Below are 20,708 nucleotides of genomic sequence, written 5' to 3' on the forward strand. Positions count from 1 at the left end.
ACAAGCAAATAAATAAGCAATAAGAATGAGAGAAAAGGTATTTACAGTTTATTGGTCAATGCAAGGTCGAGTAATCACAGTATTCAGCAGGTAAATAACAGATGTGAATGCTCCGAGCGTTTCTGTAAGGTCCGAGCCCTGCTACGAGACCCCCCGTCCCCTCCTGCGTTCGTTCTGCAATCAGGGCTCTTCACACAGCGCTGCGCTAGGACCCGTCAGCCAGACCACAGCACCTCCGACAACCCAAACAAACAAAAGCAAACGGAGGCGTTCCAGTGACGAGCGCATCTGCTCCAATAAACATCGCTGATGTCGGCCACGACCTGTTTGACCCGCCAGGTCTGCCGTTATTACACATTATTAGTTTATGTACAAATTCGGTTCTTTCCTTTAAACCTCAGTCGTTGCTCCTGGCCAAAGCTCGGCTTTACACCATTTCGTCTCGGAGCTGTTTTACACTTAAAATTTACAGGTAGCTTTCACTTCACCAGTGAGGAGGAAAAAAAGAGAAAAGGTTCAACAATCAGTATTCAATAATTAATATCAAAAAGCAACAGTAATCACATTTTTGACCAGCGAGAGCACAGGCCTGCCTCAGAACGGAGGTTAGAGAAAGATAGTGATGCGGCGTTGTTACGTCTACAGAAGGGTTTGCAGCAGGTCATTTCAAAATCAGCTTAGAAAGCAGGGAGCTCCAACGAAAGCCACACTGCCTCCCGGTTAAACCAATGTTCAGATGTTCTTCATCTGGACGGCACTGTTTAGTACGAGAGGACTCACTCATGCTTCGGTTCGGAGTCTCGAAAAGTGTGTGGACACGCACACAGCACCGTGGCGGGGTTCTGCTGAAGCAGTGTGTGGGGAGGCTGTTTACAGCAACCACACCCCCCCCGCCCCGCCCCCACCCACACAGCAGGCAGTTATAAACCACAAGACTGGCAAGAGTTTTACTGGTCCTCCACAGCAGCTGCCGTGTGCTATTTCTAAAGGCTCCTGGACTCTTACCACCCTGCGGAGTTTAGCTCTATCCCACCTCCTGGAGATGTCACACACAACTGAGCTTCCGACTCCACTCCTGGACATCACTGCAGAGCTGAGCTGTAACGAGTGCTCTAACCCTAGACTATCACACCCGATCCGGTTAATCCAGGAGTCAAGCAGCATCTGAATATCAGAGGTAGGTGTGGTAGACGGTGAAGGAGCATCATGTGCTGGATGGCTGACTCCGGGAAGACTGCGGTTCCTTCTCCAAAGCAGATGAGGTCACAGGTGAGCGTTCGGCTCCCGTCCTCGAGACGATGGACGAAGGAGGGAGGGCTGGTCTGGAGTCAGGTACAGTCCAGCTGAGAGCGTAAAGTGCAACGAACCAACAGTTCCCACATCAGTCATGAGCTCAGTAGATCAGTGCACGCACACAGGCCTGCTCATGTGCTACAGTAGCAGAAACAGACTGGAAGCCCCACAGGAAGGGGAGGAGCCATAGGCGGAGTCAGGGGCGGGGTTCAGTGCGAAGGGGGGGGGGTCCTGTGAGCATATTAGCAACTGTCCATTGTGCATTTGTTGGCAGCCAGTGTCACGTTTTTTGCTGCTGTGTTCAACACATACGCACGTGCTCAGCGCGAGGCTCTAATGCCGTACAGCAGCTCGGCGGTGTGCTGCAGGGCGAGGGGGTGCGCTGTGGACAGGTACTGACAGCACAGCCAGTCCTCCAGCTCCGCGTTCCTCTCCGGCTCCAGCGAGCGCTCGGCGAACTTCATCATCAGGAGGGCCCTCTTCACATCCAGCCAGTTCAGCAGGCCGTCCTGCTTGGGCTGGGCCCCGGCCACGCCCCTGGCCCCGCCCCCGGCCACGCCCCTGACCTGCTGCTCCATGAGTTCCCGGCGCGGGCCCCACAGGAGACTCTGCAGGCCGCGTTTGGCCTCCTGGATGTGGACGCGCTTGATGGGGTCCGGCTGGAGGAGCAGGCGGGCGAGGCGCAGCAGGCCGGCGGAGTAGATGGAGAGGGTGGGGATGGCCGGCAGCTCGCCGGGCTGGTAGTCTTGCTCGCGCAGCTCAGGGCTCACCTCAAACGGGTTGGGCTGGTGGAGGAGCTCGTAGATCAGGATGCCCGTCTGGAACTCGTCGAACTTGCGGTACTGCGCCGCCGAGACGATCTCGGGCGCCAGGCGGGCGTGGTCCCGACGCAGACGGGCCTGGTCGCCGCTGGAGGCCGAGTCGTCGGTGCTCCGCTGTTTGGCTTTGGAGAAGTTACTGATGAGGAGGCGGGGCAGGTGCTGCTGCTGGGGGTCGGTGTGGGCGGAGCCAGGCGCGTGGCCGGAGCCCGGGAGCCTGTGGGGCACCAGCAGCAGGTTCTCCAGGCAGAGGTCGCGGTGGGTCACGCCGTGGGTCTTCAGGTGCTCCAGACCGTTACACAGCTGCAGCAGCAGGAAACACACCCGCCGCTCGTACACCTCCGGCTGGGCGCGGTGGAACGACCCCCACTCCCTCACGAAGTCCGCCGCCGTCTGGCACGGCACCTCCCGCGTGATCACCACCACCCGCTCCTGCTCAGGCACAGGGGAGGGGGAGGGGCCGGCGGGCGGGGCCGAGGGGCCGGGGGGCGGGGCCGGGGGACCGGCGGGCGGGGCCGGGGTCTCCTCCCCAGGAAGCATGCTCTGGGGCACACAGGCGATGAAGTGGCCGCAGTCCTGCTGCAGGTTGAAGTGGAGGGGGATGGTGTGCTGGACGGACAGCCCGTACAGATGAGCTTGTCTGGAGTCCGCAGACTGGCCCTTGCAGATCTACCACAGAGACACACGGCTCAGCTACAGCTTACAGCTACAAGTACAGATGCAAGTCAAGTTAACTACAGTTAAATAGCTATAAATATTCTACACGAGTTGGATTTGAGTTAGGGTTACTGCAGTAGAGAGTCAGTGTTGGATGTATGTAACTATAAAAGAGTAGTATGGTTGGGTTCTATAACAGTAGAACAGTAATGGTTTTATAACTACAGCAGAGAGACAGCGTTAGGATTAGATAACCACAACAGAGTGGCAGAGTTAGACTGTCTTTACCACCGTTTATAACTGTCTCCATGTCGATCTCTGTCTGCGTCTCGTGTGTGTGTGTGTGTGTGAAATGGGTCTCTTATGGCACCATCTCAGTTTACTATGAAACTCCAGTGAAGTTCCACTTACTCTCTCTCTCTCTCTCTCTCTCTCTCTCTCTCACACACACACACACACACACACACACACACACACACACACACACACACACACACACACACACACTCTCTCTCTCTCTCTCTCTCTCTCTCTCTCTCTCTCTCCCCCTCACCTTCACAGCGTAGGTGTTTCCAACGTCGGAGGCGCAGGAGGCGGAGTAGTACACGGCGTCTCCCGCCAGGCAGCAGGCCGTGTTGCAGGTCAGCTTGAAGAGGGACCAGTTGCTCTCTCCGAAGTGCTGCTGCTCCCGCTGCCTCCGCGTGAAGTGGCCCTCGCACTTCAGGGCCAGCCGCCGCAGCGACTCCGCGTACAGGCCGCCCAGCTTGGAGTAGATGCACTCGCGGCTGTCCATGTTGCTCAGCAGGGCGTGGAGCTGGAGGGCGGAGCCCATGCCCGCGGCTCCGCCTAGAGCCACGCCCACACCCCCTGCCGCGGAGGAGGGCGCCAGCGTGCTGAGCTGCGGGGAGGAGCAGGAGGTCAGGCTCCCCCTGCTGTGACCCCCGAGCCTGCCGTGACCTTTGACCTGGGGCTCGTCCAGGGTGCGGGAGCAGAGAGGGCGGCGGCCTCCGTCCAGGGAGTCGCTGGAGGCGGAGAAAGGGCGTGGCGCCACAGGGCTGCAGGGCTGGCTGGTTGGCTGAGGACAGTGAAGCCCTGCCCCCTCGGCCCTGCAGACGTTGCTCTCGGAGCCGGAAAATGGTAGGCGTGGCCTTGTGCGAGCCACGCCCCTCGGCCCGGCCTCTCCTGGCGCAGACACGGTGCGGTTCACCAGCTTCTTCTCAGGTAAAGGTGGAGGCTGGATTTGCCGCCCTAGGCTGTTGCTAGGAAACGGGTCAGGGTGGGGAGACCCAGGTGAGGTTGCCAAGGGGCTGCTGGGAAAAGGGGAGGGGCAAGATCTAACCGATGACTCCTGAGCACCTGGAGAGAGAGATTATTAGCAAACATTTAATTTATAAACTCATTATAATTATAAACTCAAATTATTAGCACACATCAAAAATGTTAAACTACAGTTTCTGAAACAGTGTATTTCACACAGTTGTGACAAAGCGATCTTGACTAAAGAGAAGAGGGCAGGGTGTGTAAGAGAGAGTGAGCGGGGGAAGTGTGAACAATCTGCCATATGGTCTTGGTGAACAAAGAGACCAGTACACTGGCATCGTTGTACGTTCACTCCTGCCATGGGGTAGACAGTGAGGGAGGAACGTCTCCGATCACATATTAGACACACCAACCACAGAATTCTCTATGATTCAGCAGAGGTGCTGGTCATTTCTAAATGATTCAGCCCAGGCACCGTTCCCTGCAAAACTGAGAAACCAGCGTGAGTTTAGTGTGACAGAAAGTTACTGTTTAACTGTGTGACTGTCGTTTAACACTAGAACAGAGTGGAGAGACAGAGGGGGAGAGAGAGAAGTGCGTGTGTGTTTGGGTGTGCGTGTTTAATTGAGAGGTGGGGACACAGATTAGTGGCTTCACAGGGGAAAAACCATCAGAACGACCCTGTGATAAACGACATAAAAAGGCCTCATTTCCTCTCATTATCCTTTCTCTCTCTCTCTCTCTCCATCTCCCCCCGTCATTATGCCTCCTCGACCGTCTGGGAAACGGTGGTTACGAGCGGCTCCATGAAGAACTGTGACGTGACCGTGAGGTTTGCGCACGTCTGAGGGTTTGTTAACGCCAGTTGGTCCGAAACAGAGACACAGTCCACTCACTGCAGTCAGACAGGGTTGAGGAGGGGGATGTAGTCTAGTGTATTGTGGGGGATGTAGTCTAGTGTGTTGTGGGGGATGTAGTCTAGTGTATTGTGGGGGATGTAGTCTAGTGTGTTGTGGGGGATGTAGTCCAGTGTGTTGTGGGGGATGTAGTCTAGTGTATTGTGGGGGATGTAGTCCAGTGTATTGTGGGGGATGTAGTCCCGTGTATTGTGGGGGATGTAGTCCCGTGTATTGTGGGGGATGTAGTCCAGTGCAGTGCTTCTCAACGCAGTCCTCAGGGCTCACCTAATAGTTCCACAGCTTTGCTCTGTCCAAGTCACCACATCAGGTTAGCGCAAAAATGTGGAACCGTCTGGTGGGCCTCATGGACTGGGTAGAGAAACACTGTTCTAGTGTATTGTGGGGGATGTAGTCTAGTGTGTTGTGGGGGATGTAGTCTAGTGTGTTGTGGGGGATGTAGTCTAGTGTATTGTGGGGGATGTAGTCCACTCACCGGAGTCGGACAGGGCCGTCATGCTGTCGGAGGACGCCGTATTGCAGCCGTTCCCTTTGACAGAGTGTGTGAGAGATTCGACTGAACCCTGACTGAGAACATCCAGCTCCATCGCACTTGAACTCAGCTTGTTACACACCCTGCACACACACACACACACACACACGTTACATACATGTTAAATGCACAGCTTACCACTTGCACTACAGAGATACACACTTCTTCATTGTAACAGCAGACAGTCAGCAAGCACGCGCACACAGACATACACACCCATACACACACCACTTACAAACCAACACACACAATTTCACACTTACACACACACGGAACAGAAACATTTGAGCTCATTCTACACCGGCACGTTATCTCCCCAACATGAACCGGTCCAACACTCTCTCTACCCCACTGTCTCTCAATCGATTCATTTCATTTCATCAGTGCTTAATTGCCATGAATGTTACGTTACATTATTGACAAAGCAAATGAGCAAAAAGAATAAAGGGAAAGTAGTTAGGAAAAGACCAAAAGAAATGATGAGGAAAAACAAATAATTTACATAAGAAATGATGAGGAAGACGGGATTAGGAATGATTAGGAATACAAAGAGAGTGAGTGAGTGGTTGTCAGTGTGAGGAGCGTGTTGATGCAGGAGGGATTATTCCTCCTCCCTGTCAGGATGAGGAGTAGCTGTGTGTTATTACAGCAGCCCAGGAACTCAGTCTAGCACACACACTCCTTCACACACACTCTATAGAACACACACTCCTTCACACACTCCCTCACTCACACACATACTCACATACACACACACTCTCACTCTTACTCACAATCTCTGCCACGATCTGCAATACAAACACCACAGTGCCACACACACACACACACACACACACACACACACACACACACAAAATAACGCAACACCATGAGCAATGCTGTACTGATACAGCCTGTTGCCATTCATATTTCCCCATGTCTGGTCCACACCCACGGTCCACACACACGGTCCACACACACGGTCCACACACACGGTCCACACCCACGGTCCACACCCACGGTCCACACACACGGTCCACACACACGGTCCACACACACGGTCCACACACACGGTCCACACTCACGGTCCACACACACGGTCCACACCCGTACAGGTACATTATGTGCATGGGGGAACTGTGTGTGTGGGGGAATCAGTGTGTTTAAGGGGACAAATGGACCTTTTCTAATCTGTGGTATGTGTAGTCAGTTACTCAAGGCCATTTCAAATCATAACCTAAATGAAAACGCCTCCATGTTCTCATCTTTCTCTCTCTCTCTCTCTCTCTCTCTCTCTCTCTCTCTCTCTCTCTCTCTCTGTCTGTCTGTCTGTCTGTCTGTCTGTCTGTCTGTCTGTCTGTACATTTGTCTTGGCCGTCTTTCCTTTTCTGTGCTACAGTGTCAAGACTCGTATCAAACTCCAAAGTGCAGGAGAGAGAAAACCAGAATGTCCCACTTTAGATCTGGAGCCCAGAACCTTTACCAGGCCCACTGGAACCATGTCAGAGAGTGTGTATGTGTGTGTGTTTAACGTACGTCTCCTGCATGGCAACCCTTGCTCTTTACTCTATATTAATGCTCTAAGTGATTTAATGATTCACCCTCATCCAAGTAGCCGTAGTAATCCAGGGTGTCAGGTGTGCCTGTTGCCGTGGTGAGCTAAGCGATACACACATACACAGGAGAGATTCGGTGTGCTTCACATAGGAATTCACACAAGACAAATTAAAGCAGTGACTGAATTCGAAAAGCTAAAATAAAAAATTATTTATTAAAAAAAAGCACATTTCAATAAGAGATCAAAATAAATAGGCAACTTAAATAAATGAAAGTGTTAAAAGAGTAAAAATTAAACATGCAATTCTTGTCTGTCTCTCTGTGTCTCTTGGTCTTTCTTTGTATCTCTCATATGTGTCTCTGTCTATATCTCTATCCGTCTCTTGGTCCCTCTGTCTGTCTGCTTGTCTCTCTTCATCTGTATCTCTCATCTGTCACTCTCTCTATGTCTGTCTCTCTCTCTATTTCTGTCTGTCTGTGTGCTTGTCTCTTACTGTCCTGCCTGCCTCTGCTCCGTCTGTCTCTCTGTCTGCTTCTTGTTTCCTCTAGAAACAGAAGCGTGTTAAATTTTTACACAATTCCCTGATAACACGAGGCCACTTCTCCTCCTCAAGGTCACATGACTCTCTCCACTGGAGCTGGGCGCCGACACGTTCGTCTTTATTTATCCATACGCAATGAGATCCTGTCGCCACGGGAACCATGGATCTACCCTTACTAGACAAGCCAATAGACTGAGGCAGAGTTCACTGGGAAATCTGTGTGTGTGTGTGTGTGTGTGTGTGTGTGTGTGTGTGTGTGTGTGTGTGTGTGTGTGTGTGCGCATGTGTTTGTGTGTACACGGATTTACACGTGATAGAATCTATGTAAACATATTTATGCATATTGACACGAGGGTGCAACAGATATGGAGACAAAGCCAGGTGTATCTCCACACACACACACACACACACACACACACACACACACACACACACACACACACAGAATGCATATCCCTCCCTCCCTCCCCCCCCCCCCCCCCCCTTCTCAGACAGTCAAGGTCAGTCCGTCTTGAGCTTAAAGCCGCATAGTTCTATTTTGTTTACAATTTCGTTTGAAAACAAATTATCGTCAGTGTAGCGTCGCTGTTGCCTCCGTGACTCTGAAAGGCGGAGGATAAGACAGCAGGGCTAAAACCTCAGGATACCCCCCCCCCCTTCTGTCTTTCTCTCCCTCTCACCCAATATCAGTTCCCTGACCATGGAAAATACTCATTTAATGATTTAGGTTTAGGTTTAATGATCAGATTTGGTCAAATCAAGTGTAGTGAAAATTGATCAATTTATACAACAAAATCAACACCACCTCCACAACTCTGTCTGGTCTGCAAGCTTGACGGTGTTTTCTAAACATTACAGATGTGCAGGATGTATCAGATAACATTAGAACATTACAGCCAGTCAAGGTGAAGAACCTCCCACAGAGCACTAACCCTAATGAACCCTGATCCTAACTAACCTTAATGAACCCTAATAACCCCAACTAACACTAACCCTGCTCACTACAGCTGAGGATCTTCACCAATGGAGGAGCTGCTCTCAAATACCAAAAGGTTAAGGTCAAAGGTCGTTCTCCTAAAAAGAGAACTTTGTGGTCCACTCTTCACTGAAGCAGCCACATAAACACCACATCAGGACTGTGACTCACACACACACAGCTGAAACACAGAAGGGATAAACCGCATCAGGGAGAAGGCCAAGTTACTCACTCTCTCACACACACACACACACACACACACACACACACACACACACACACACACACACTCCCTGACAAACCATTCAGACACACGTGTGCTCATACACTCACAGACACTGACACTCAATGATACACAGATTCACTTGACTTCACACTTACCATCTCTCTCACACACACACACACACACACACACACACACACACACACACACACACACACACACACACACACACACACACACACACACACAGAGGATATTTCAGAAAACAATCCCAGACTTGTGTCTGCATTATTTTAGCATCATAGGATCTGATAAGCAGGACCAGAATAACTGAAGCTGGAAGGAGCAGGAAGAAGATGACACTGTAAACATGCTCCCCTCACAGTGCTTGTATCAGCACGTCTTACACTCAGTGTGTGTCCGTGTGTACGTTTATACACAGTATACATGTGTGTGTGTGTGTGTGGAGCTGACGTGCTCAAGTTAAACATGGTATACGTCTCACCCTCTGGATGCACATGCGACCCCACGCAGCCGCCCACACGTGACCCCACGCAGCCGCCCACACGTGACCCCACGCAGCCGCCCACCAGCCCCTCTGGACTTGACACACTGCTAAAACTTTATATAACCACCTTCAAGCCAAGATGAACTGGTTCTCTCTCTCTCTCTCTCTCTCTCTCTCTCTCTCTCTCTGTATCCCTCCCTCCCTCCCTCTCTCTCTGTCCCCTTTTCTCTTTCTCCATCATCTCCTTTCTGTCTTTATCCACCCCAAACACCCACTGACTCTTCCTCCACACCCCCCCCCCCCCTCACACTATGCTGTTTGTTCATGTCTCAAGCTGAAAATGAGATCTGTACTGCCAGTTCTGTGTCTGCGCTCCGTGGTGCCAGGAGGAATCAGCCGGGCGGACTGCATGAAGAGGTACTGGGAGCACTGGGAAACAGCCCACATAGTGTTTCACCAGCTACATCAGGTACAGGGAGAAGGATGGATCTCACCGCTCGCACCCAAACCACACAACTGCTCGCAAGACTCACCTCAGAACCACACCACCGTTTGCATTACTCGCCTCAAAAAACACACTGCTGCTTCCAAGACTGACCCCCAAAAATAGATGCACCCCACCACGCGCCCCCAGACCTCCCCACTTTTAGCAAGACCTCCCCATCGCTCGCAAGACTTACTGCACAAATCATAGTCACTTGTAAGACTGCACAAAACCACATGAGCTAAACCTGCTACACCCTGACAAAGCCACAATGTCCACATCCGACGTCAGATGAACCCCAATAAACCTGAACCACTCCGGTACCCCCCCTCCCCAGAGCCACCTCAGAAACACTCGCAGAACCACCTTGGAAACGTTTCTCCGAACCAGCAACGACAACCAAAATGGAGATGCAAACGTTCGGAGAGAATCGGAGATGTTTAAAGCAGGCAGCACCCACCTGTGCAGGCAATGGTGAAGGTATCTCAGTCAGCGCTGAAGACATCAGCCTTGTGGCCTCTCCAGCTCAGACACGATAGTGCCCGAAGTATTTTTAAGTCCTCCCCCCACTGTTGTGTATTAAAATATCCGTATATTATAGAGCACTGGCTCTGCGCTGAGTGAGGCTCCTTATTCACACCTAGCAACTAGCTGCTATCTTTTCTCTGAAGCCCGTCTGGGGGAGCGCGGCGCCCGGGGCACGGAAGGACTTGGAGCAGGGGCAAATGCTAGGGGCAAGAAATCTGCTCCATTCCATTTCTCCAGAACAATCTTTAACCCAGCTGGCATGGGGGTGGACGGGGCAGAGGCTGGTTTGAGTCTGTCAGAAAAAAAAGCCACTCGACCCAGCAAGCGTAAAATAAAACATCTGCAACTGGTGAGGTCTTGTTGACGCGACAACTCTGCTTCTGGAATGATCTCAGCTTCCTAGCGCTGAGCTGATGGGGAAAACAGATTTCTTCCACCATCTGCTCCTTCAATGATTCATCTGGCACAAAACCGCTTACTCATAACCCAGAATGTGCTTGTTCATAACTCCATCACTTGATTAAAACTTTGGGGTCAAGCGCTACTTTACTACCCTTTTTTGAATTTTTCTGTAAGTGACCCTTATAGAAGTCACGGGTAAGAGTGAGGTTGAGTGAGTCTTTACACACACGGGTAAGAGTGAGGTCGGCTGTGTGAGTCTTTACACACACGGGTAAAAGTGAGGTCAGATGTGTGAGTCTTTACACACACAGGTAAGAGTGAAGTCGGCTGTGTGAGTCTTTACACACACGGGTAAGAGTGAGGTCGGCTGTGTGAGTCTTTACACACACGGGTAAGAGTGAGGTCGGCTGTGTGAGTCTTTACACACACGGGTAAGAGTGAGGTCAGTTGTGTGAGTCCTTACACACGTGGGTAAGAGTGAAGTTAGCTGTGTGAGTCTTTACACACATGGGTAAGAGTGAAGTTAGCTGTGTGAGTCTTTACACACACGGGTAAGAGTGAAGTTAGCTATGTAAGTCTTTACACACACGGGTAAGAGTGAGGTCAGATGTGTGAGTCCTTACACACACGGGTAAGAGTGAGGTCAGTTGTGTGAGTCTTTACACACACAGGTAAAAGTGAGGTCAGCTGGGTGAGCCCTTACACACACGGGTAAGAGTGAGGTCAGTTGTGTGAGTCTTTACGAACACGGGTAAAGGTGAGGACAGCTGGGTATGGCAAGTCTTTATATACATGGGTAAGAACGTATTTTTATTTGTAGAGTGCTAGCAGTGTAATAATCCATAAGCAATGTAACAACTCATAACATAATAATGTTTCAGGAGGGCAAAATCGGGCTTAGAATCAGGCTGACTATTGAGTAGTGTGTGGAAGCTTTAGAATAGTGGAGGGTTGTTTGGTGCTTAGAAACAGGGTCATGTGGTATGGACTATGGCAGCAAACTCTGTGAGGGGTGTTTTAAAGGTGTTAGTTTAGACAAATGTAAGGCACTCTACTGCTAAAAGAACAGACTAACAGAATGTCCAATAGAAGACGTTAACGTAACAGGGAAATCATCCAGATTCTGGTTAATGAAACAAGGAATTCATCCAAATAATTTAGGGAGGCAAACCAGTCCACTCACAATGTATCAGTGACAGCTGACACGAGAGAGAAGACTCCTCAATAAAGAGACAGAGAGAGACAAAGAGACAGAGAGAGAGAGAAACAAACAGACATGGAGTGTGCATCAGCACAAAAGTAACAGGGCCCACACACACCGGCTCAGGTCAGCTGACCAGCTTTTAAAAAGAGAGAATGTTGAACACGAACAAGGAAATGCTTCAGCCAATCAGAAACCAGTACTTAACGTAGGGTCAGGGGAACCCTGATGTGATAAAGGTCTGGCCTTCACCTGGGCCCTCACTCATTAACACAGCAATGAACAAATGGTGCCACCAAACCCTGTCTGTACTGCACTGACCGGCTCACTGTAGGGGTGGGTATCACCACTGATTTCCCAGTTCGATTCGATTCCGATTCACAAGGTCCCGATTCAATTAGATTTTCGATTCGATTCGATCCGAATCAATACCGATTCTTGTAGGGAAATTTCAGTTACAATAAAAAGTGTAGTTTGAATGTGAAATGTTGTAATGATACAAGGAACACTCAAACTTTATTAAAATGTATTAAGATATTAGTGTTTATACTGTGAACAACAGTTACATTCTTTTTTTATATTGTAATGATAATGGTATTATTGGGTTACTGTTTCTTTAAGTTAAGTGTGCATGTGAGTGGGAGAGCGCGCAAGGAGCGAGAGTGAGAGAGGATTCAGTTATTTACTTCTGTTGAGTGAATTCGCTTGTATTAATGTTAAAACAAAAGAGTTGTCAACTGTAAACTTCACAGCTTTATACTTGACGCGTCGCGACCGGCGTGATGGTCCGCGTACTGAAAACGACGTAATCTTGGTGGCTCCGCCCGTGCGCTGTCGATTCGCGAGGTCGTGCACCTCTCAAATTTTGTAACTTCACGCGCGACACGCTTCAGCACAATGGACCAAGTCATGTTTGCTGGGTTCATACACCTAAACAAGGTGGAATTAAAGCACGTCATGCGAGATAAAACGCGAGACGTTAAAACGGTACGCATATGCGGTGAAAATTGTCCAATTCTAAAGATCGATCTCAGATTTAATAAATCGATATCGAATCATTCAAACGAAGATCGATTTGAATCGAAAAATCGATTTTTTAAACACACCCCTAGCTCACTGACCAGCACAAAAGACCTTAGTAAGAGTAAGAATAAGTAAGAGTAGCATCATTAAGTTAAAAATCACGCCATTCACAGCCTTAGTTTAAAAAGATTGCACCAATCACAATCTTTGTTTAAAGCAAAAAGAAATGATGAAGCATATTAATTTATCTAATTTGTTTCTTTCAAATCTCCTGTAAATATCAGGCATATATATGTGAGATCTGAACTAAATGGAATTTCACATCTCATCTAACAAACTTCGCAATGAACAAATTCACAACGTCACGCACAATAAAACACTTCAGATCTGACACACAAATACAAAATAGGGAACCCAACCACAATCTGGCACACACACACACACACACACACACACACACACACAAACACACAAACATGCACGAACACACCCTTACCTGTGGTGTTTTTTGGGAGGTGGAGGTGGTGGTCTGGGTTCACTGGTGCCTTGTCCGGCTGCTGTGGAGAGCTGCGTGGAGGAGGTGGAGAAGGGATTGGAGGCGACTCCGCCCAGCACGCTGCCACTCCGCACGGCGTCCTGCGCTCGGGTGCCCGCCTGCCTCTGACTGGCGCTATTGTTGGCATCGGTGCCTGGTGTGGAGTGACTCGGATCTGCGCCACTCCTTTCACTCGCCTCCGACCCCCAGACAGCGGGGCCATTGAGGGAGCCACCCGACCCGCCGTGGGGGCCTCCCTCCTGGGCAGCCCTCGTCTCGCCCTCCCCCTCCTCCTCCTCCTCCTCGATGCGACCCTCCAGACTCCAGGTGTTGTGGAGCTTTTGTCTTCGCTCCACGGGAGCGGCGTCCGAGCCGGAGGACTCCGCGTCCCCCTGGATGAGTCTGGAGCTCCCCGCCTTCGGGGATAGAGCGGCCGGGCAGCTGAGCTCAGAGAAGGGGAGGGGGGACAGGCTCGAGGTTCCCAGCTTGGGAGAGCGAGCGCTTCTCTTGGGGGGGATCGGGGGGCTGGACTGGGGCTTGGTCTGGAGCGAAGGCGCGACGGAGGTCGCCGGGGTCGTTTCCGTGGTGCTGGGCGTAGACGGCCAGCTGAAGGCTGGGCTGGCAGGGTCATCGGGGGTCGCGGAATTGAAACGCTGCCACTGCGTGCTCACTGCGGAGTCCGGGCTGCTTAGGTAGAATATCCGGTTGTTCTCCTCCGTGTGGGCGGCCACCACGGTGATGGTCGCCCTGGGACTTTCTGCAGTGCCGCTGGCCTTTGGGTCGACTGTGCTGAGCTCCGCGTGGTGGTGGGGACGGTGCTTCCTCTTGGAGCTCTCCGCGTAGATCGGCTCGCCGCTCGCCCTTCTGTCCGGCCGGCCCGTGGAGGGGCTGCCCCAGCCGGCCGGATCCCTGGGGCTCTCCGGACCGCAGTGGTGGAAGACGTCTGGCCCCGCCAACGAATCCGAACTGCTGCCGTACGAACACGAATCTGACAAACTGATGTTGCGTGAGTCCGGTGTTACAGCCGGTGACGAAGAAGCGCTCGACGTCTCCTTGGACACGCTGCTCGCGCCGTTTCCCGGGACACCTGCGACGAGCCCGATCCCGAGAGTGGTCTGCACTTCCTGTACAGCTGACCCCAAGGTCGTGACCCCTTCGCAGCTCCCTTGAAACAAGGACCTCTGAGCATGACCCTGTAGATGCGAGTCCTGCGTATCCACGTAGCCGCTCTTGACCGCTCTACCCAGATGCGGCCTGTAGGGGTCACCGTTCCCATTGTCCTTTAGATTCTCCTCCATTGTGACGAACACGCCGCCGGTGACGTGGGAGGGCTCGGGCAGCCCCGGGGGGGAGAGCATGCATGGTAGAAGCCTGTTGCCGTTGTCCCGTTTCCCCGGGATGCCGGCCTGCAGCAGGGCTTCTCTCAGAGCTTTGTTGCAGCCATTGCCATCCATGTAGAGAGGGGACAGGTCCAGGATCTTCAGCCCAGCGGGACACTTGGGGACCTGCAGGGGCACGGCCACGAAAAGAACACGCACACAGTGACACGAGGGAAGAAAGATGGAGACCACAGTTAAAACCCGATTCACTCGTGCTTAAATTCGTGGAGTTGCAGATCACCAGCAAGAGTTATCTACTGAGTCAACTGAAGCATACTACAGCACACCTGGAGTTCCCACAATGCAACACTGCTTCTGCAGTGCATCATTGCCCTTTAAACACAATAGCTAACAATAACTAGAGTATGCACTAGTTGTGTATACTAGCAGTAGTAGTATACACTAATGGTAGTATACAAAAATGCATGCTGCTCGTATTCATTACCAGCTAACTTGGCACTAAACTTAGTTTAGTTGAATATTGTGGTTTTTCCCCGATACCTGGTCTGAGTTCATGTTGTCATCTACGGTCGTCTCTGTTGCGTCTGTGTTCATCATGGTCGGCCTGACGGCAATGATAGGCTTGCTGTAGGGGGAAGGGGACACTCCCCCACAGTCCTCGTCCCCGCCCCCACTTATCCTGGCGTTAGCCCCGCCCACACTGGGCCTACTGTTGGCACCGCCCACTCTGTCGGCCTGCGTGTGGGCGCTGCGTGGGTGGAAGCAGTTCTTACATGAGCCTGGTTTCCAAACGTGCTCCGCAAACTCGCCACAGACAGACATCTTAACACAGACACCGACTTCCTGTCCAACAGGGTTCTACTTCCGGGTCACTGCTGGGTGGGTCCAAGGGAACAGAGAACAAGATATTTGGGCATGATGTTCAGCAGATGGCAGACCTCTGGAGAAGCCTGAGGACAGATGACAGAACAGCAGATGAAGATCTGGTTATAAAATACATACTAAATACTAACATTTCAAAAAGTAACTACCAGAAACTACCAATAAGATCCACTCCTTTGTATAATGATGTGGTGTCTATTAACTCCCATTCATTATAAGTAACATTATCCAGAACAACTCTGAAAAGTAATTTCCGGTATATAAGAATGATCACGCACCATTATTGCCAAACTACCTTTCCACTACTATCAAACTATGCTACTGCCAAACACACAATGGGGCACGCTATACTCAAGATTCATGGAAGACACGCAACAAGATGCTTCTCTGTCCTGGCTCCCAGATGGTGGAACGAACTTCCACTGGCTATCCGAACAGCGAACTCTCTCGCGGTTTTCAAAACGCAGACTGAAGACCCATCTCTTTGTAAAGCACTTATAAGCACTAATCTACTGAAGCATTGGTATAAATCGTAATTGCACTTTATCTCTGGGAACACTTGCTAATTATTGCACTCATACTGCATGTAGTCTTGTAGGTATTTCAGTCTTGCTAGGTATTGCTCTGTGTCTAATCTTATATTTTGTTGTCTTCTTTCTAGGTATCAGCACTGGCAACTGTTTATGGCAGTGCTTGAGCTTGAGTAGTTTGGACTTAAACCTGTTTATACTAGATAGAGATGCATATTCTGACTAAACACTTAGCACTTTTGTAAGTCGCTCTGGATAAGAGCGTCTGCTAAATGCCGTAAATGTAAATGTATACTGCAATAAATCAAGTATAGTAGAGTTAGTATAATTTAAAAAAAAAAACCAAACAAAAAAAAACACCCAGGTTGAATACTGGATTATGCAAGAGATTTTGGTTTCCTTGGCTCCAACTTTGCAGGTGAAAGTATCACCAGCAGAGGTCAAAAAGAACCTTAACCTCTACAATCCTCCTGAGGCAAAGCTACAGAGGGCCCATCTATGCAGCAGGCTCCTGGATACCACACTAAAACGTTCCTGTAATAGCACCGGCAGCACACACACACCCAAGACATTAAATAAGTATAATAAGATCAGCAGCTGTCCGCTGGGCTACAGGAGAAGCGTCCTCTCCTTCTCGATCTCGTCAGGCCTGTTAAAGTTCCACCTGCTCATGAAAGATCATCTGCTTCACCTAAAACAAGCACCTGGAGCTCGCCACACAGTGGCGCGTTTGAGAGCGTGGTGAGCGTCTATGACGGGCCTCCCAGCGTTCCCAGGGCCGGCCAGCCAACTGCCGACATTCCTCCTCAGTTGCACAGAATTCCAACCTCGATTGCCTCCTGCTCACTTTTTCCCAGGACTCCCAAATTAGAGATCCTTAGGTCCTCCGCATCTGTCTTGACCCTTGGAACCATCAGGGGTCAACAGCACGGAATTCCTAACGCAACCTGCCATTCCTGCAGTGCACCGAGGCGACGGAAGGTCGGAATGTGTGGAATGCCGGTTGGAGGGGGGGATTTCCAAACCGCAACAGTGTTTGTCTGTGTTCCTCACACACCACACAACACACACCCTGCGGTGAGAAAACTCACACAGCGCAGCCTCGGTGGCTTTCACCGCCGGTGTCCGTTTCTCTCGCCGCCAAAGGGAAGATCTTTCAGCGCGGCTGGGCTAGGGCAGGTGCTGGGGCCTGTGATTACTTAACCCCCTTTCAACTGATCTTAGAACAGTCTGGCACTTTATTTCCCTAGCAGAGTAGATCAAAGGCTTTAATCTGGAGACGCTGATCCAGGATCAGGATCCTGTGCCTTTGCTCACCCCAGTTAGAGGAGGTAGATATATGCTTGGATCAGTGGGTGCAGCCTTTACCTTTGTCCCCAGGCCACTGTTTTCAGTTCCATCCCAGAAACATGACTCAAGTCATGAGGCAACAGGGCCCCACCCAGTACAAACAGCCCGTCAAATAACTCACCAGCCTGCTGCACCATGCAGCCCAATAACCAGCAGCTTTACCGCACTCCTTACCAGTCTGCGTACTGCTGCGTGGAAACGAGCTACATCGTCACACGCAGGGGGCTGCGACAGAGAAGAAAAGCACACGCAGCCAGCTTTAGTGGGCATGAGTCATCGGGGGAAGAGCGCAGCTAAAGCTGCACGGTGGCCAGGGTTTGAAAAATCCCCCATCATCTGAGAGACGCTCCATCTCCAATGAGAATCAGCACGGTGCTCATTTACATAATCACGGTTCTGCTTCTGCGACCCAGCAGTTCTGATCCTGCTTTTTTTTTATTTTATTTTGTTCTTTTTTTATTGCCATAGCTTAACAGATAGAGAGGGCTCCACCGCGCCAGGCTGGGAGCTGGTGGGCGTTGGGCGGTGTGCTGCTGGTCCTGCCCTGTCACACCTGTCAAAGGTACACCTGCCTGATTCATTCCACCTCAAAAGCCAGGACCACCACTCACTGGCATGTCAACAAACAGATACAAGAAACACCAGTTCGGCCCTTGCAGTTATCCGTCTGCCTGACGTGCGGTGCTGTGAAATGCGCTGTCTCAAGGTTTATGGTCAACTGTGCTTGAACTGACTAAAACATAAACGTTAGTCAGTCACATTCTTTCTAAAGCTACGTTTAGAAAGCTCAACCTCTACACTCCACTCAGTTTCAACAGCAGTCACGAGAAAATAATTTAAAAAAACGTTAAATACAGTTAAATATGACAAAAGGTACGAACCATTACTACGAGGCACTAAAGTTGGCCAAAAGAAAGTCATCTCTCTGAACTCGCGCGGTGCCCACAGACCTTTTACCACAACTGCTGTCTGTGTGAGAACAGCAGCCCGCCGCAGGGGTTAACTGTCTACCGGGAAGAGCCACAAACACAGCCGCCGTGTTTGCTCAAGCCCGGTGTAGGGCTGAGGGGAATGCGGCCCCGCGACGAGATGTTAGACTCTCTGGCTACAAGTCTGACAAGTCAATAGCCAAGAGACAAGAAAAGGGCGAGGCGTCTGTTAGACTCTCAACAGCTGACACTTTCAGCGCACTTCTGAACAATAAAACGCTTTTTTGTGTGTTTTGTGTTACTTTATGACACGGACAAGATACACAGTGGATGGAGGATGAAAATTTCTGGTCTGAATTCTTCTCCACTACGGAGGTAATCTCAGACTCGGGAGGGTCGGTACCGTGTGGCGGCCTCAGGTACACGTACCACCTGTTATTCCTTAACGTCTCACCGACGGCTACTAAAGTAAAGGGCCGGATAAACACTAACTTTTAAAGTTAGGCTCTAAGGTCTGGAAATGTGACTGAATCTCAAACTACCCTGCGCCAGGACACCACACGAGACACGGCGCTGGTGTTTAAGGGTTTCGGGGTGTCCGGTGAGGCTAGAGTCGTTAATAACGCCTCACGCGCCGGGGCTAATTGCGTCCAACACGCGCGCGCGCAGGCTGGACGTCGCGCGGGTCGTATTTTGCTGCTGGCACGTGTTTCAGTTTTCAATGGATCAGTAGCACTGCTGCCCGCAGTGGTATCGCGCGACCCAGTGTGCCGATGGCTCGCTTCCAACCGACTACCCGCACGGTTACAGCAAATGTTCAGCGTGACACCGTAAATGTTCGGTTTGTTACCTGGTGAAATTGTCTTTTTTTTGTTTAATCAATGTGCACAGTCCCCTATAGCGAAGAAAGCACTGTGGGGTCCAATAACATCTAAGCAGTCATATTACAGTGTACCACCTCTGATTCTCTCTCTCTAAACTCATACAAATGGTAATGTGATGCGCTTTGATATTCTATCTTGTACGTGTTCAAAACAAACTAATCGTGAGTCAACATCTACATCGGTGAACCGACCTGAATACGCGTCTGACAGATTTTTTTGCATGCCGATGATCAAACGTTTCGGTTTACCTGCGGAGTCTTTACACGTCCAGCCACACTCAGCGGGGTCCCACAGCTTGCAAACCACCCCGATCACCGCAGATTTCCACCCGAGACTGGGGCGACGGAACGGGAGCCAAGCCCGTCAGTCTGCCGAGGAAAGCGGTTCGCTTAGAAGAGAACGTATGCGGGCTCTCGCGGCATGCTGCTCTGATCCGTGCGGGTTTCTCTGACTAGACTAGACTGAACAGAGACCGCGAACAGTCAGGCGAAACTCCTGCAGCGGGCGGAGCTCCAAGAGCCGTCAACACCCCCCCCCCCCCCCCACACCGACACCCCCACCCCCGCCTCAACTGACGGAGCGCGCACGGCCCGGCGGGGTCCCGCGTGTGAGCGGAATACCCAAACATTCCGTGAGCACCAGCCTGCCTAATCGACCGTTAACATCAGCATATTTCAGCTATAAACGGTTTCGATCTCCTGCTTCAGCTGAATCTCTTTTGTTGTTATTAAAGACTTAAAAAAACTTTTCTGACGTAGGAGAATGGCCTAGGACTGAAGGAAACGAGTTATCGTGATCGTTTAAAGGTGCCCCAGGGTGTTGGAATGCTATTCTGTTCGCTTTAGTCATGCTGGCAGCGTGTGTTTGGTTAACCCACGGGTACAGTATTCCTGCTACACTCAAGACTCAGAGAAGACAGACAGAACCCCCAAATGAAATGACCCAAAAAAAATGACCCCCAAAATACAGCGAGGATTAGGAAACTATCTAAAAACACTGTCACAGCAAATGGCCACTGTGCAGAGGGTAAACACATCACTGGCTGGTGTGGGTGGTGGTGGGGGTGTTGGGATGGAGGGGGGGGGGGGGTCTGAGACAGAAAGAGACAAACAGAGACAGTGAGAAACAGGACACTTAAATGAAACTTGCAGAACCAGATGGGGTGTATCATTTTGAGTGAGAGAGAGAGAGTTCATCAATATGCGAGTTGTCAGTCAGCTGAAGTAGACCAGGACTAGTCTCCACTCTAGCTACAGTAGTGAGGTGAGTGCAGTGTAAGATCTGATAGTCCTGCATGCAAACACCAGTACAAGTAACACCTGAAATAGCAGCTAAGAGCTTCTTAAGAGCTTCTTAAA

General features: G+C 50.8%; 1 protein-coding gene across 1 annotated transcript; it reads right to left on the reverse strand.

Annotated features, from left to right (window-relative positions):
- Positions 1-26: 26 nt before the first annotated feature.
- On the reverse strand, positions 27-19,863 carry prag1 (PEAK1 related, kinase-activating pseudokinase 1). Its single transcript, XM_076979648.1, has 6 exons — positions 19,599-19,863; positions 15,316-15,725; positions 13,397-14,940; positions 5,421-5,560; positions 3,322-4,124; positions 27-2,780 (listed from the first exon to the last, which is right to left on the reverse strand). Exons 2-6 carry the CDS (start codon positions 15,595-15,597, stop codon positions 1,614-1,616), a joined length of 3,936 nt encoding a protein of 1,311 aa, XP_076835763.1. The 5' UTR covers positions 15,598-15,725; positions 19,599-19,863; the 3' UTR covers positions 27-1,613.
- Between the last annotated feature and the right edge of the window lie 845 nt (positions 19,864-20,708).

This window comes from Brachyhypopomus gauderio, chromosome 18 (genome assembly GCF_052324685.1).
Source record: "Brachyhypopomus gauderio isolate BG-103 chromosome 18, BGAUD_0.2, whole genome shotgun sequence".
Taxonomy (NCBI): domain Eukaryota; kingdom Metazoa; phylum Chordata; class Actinopteri; order Gymnotiformes; family Hypopomidae; genus Brachyhypopomus; species Brachyhypopomus gauderio.

What these genes read in the sequence shown, in the direction of transcription:
- prag1 (XM_076979648.1), bottom strand. Translation starts at nt 15,597, where the DNA reads ATGTCTGTCTGTGGCGAGTTTGCGGAGCACGTTTGGAAACCAGGCTCA. An exon ending in CCTCCCAAAAAACACCACAG is followed by an intron (nt 5,561 to 13,396) that starts GTAAGGGTGTGT and finishes GTGTGTGTGCAG; the next exon opens with GGTGTGTAACAAGCTGAGTT. An exon ending in GACGGCCCTGTCCGACTCCG is followed by an intron (nt 4,125 to 5,420) that starts GTGAGTGGACTA and finishes CTCTCTCTCCAG; the next exon opens with GTGCTCAGGAGTCATCGGTT.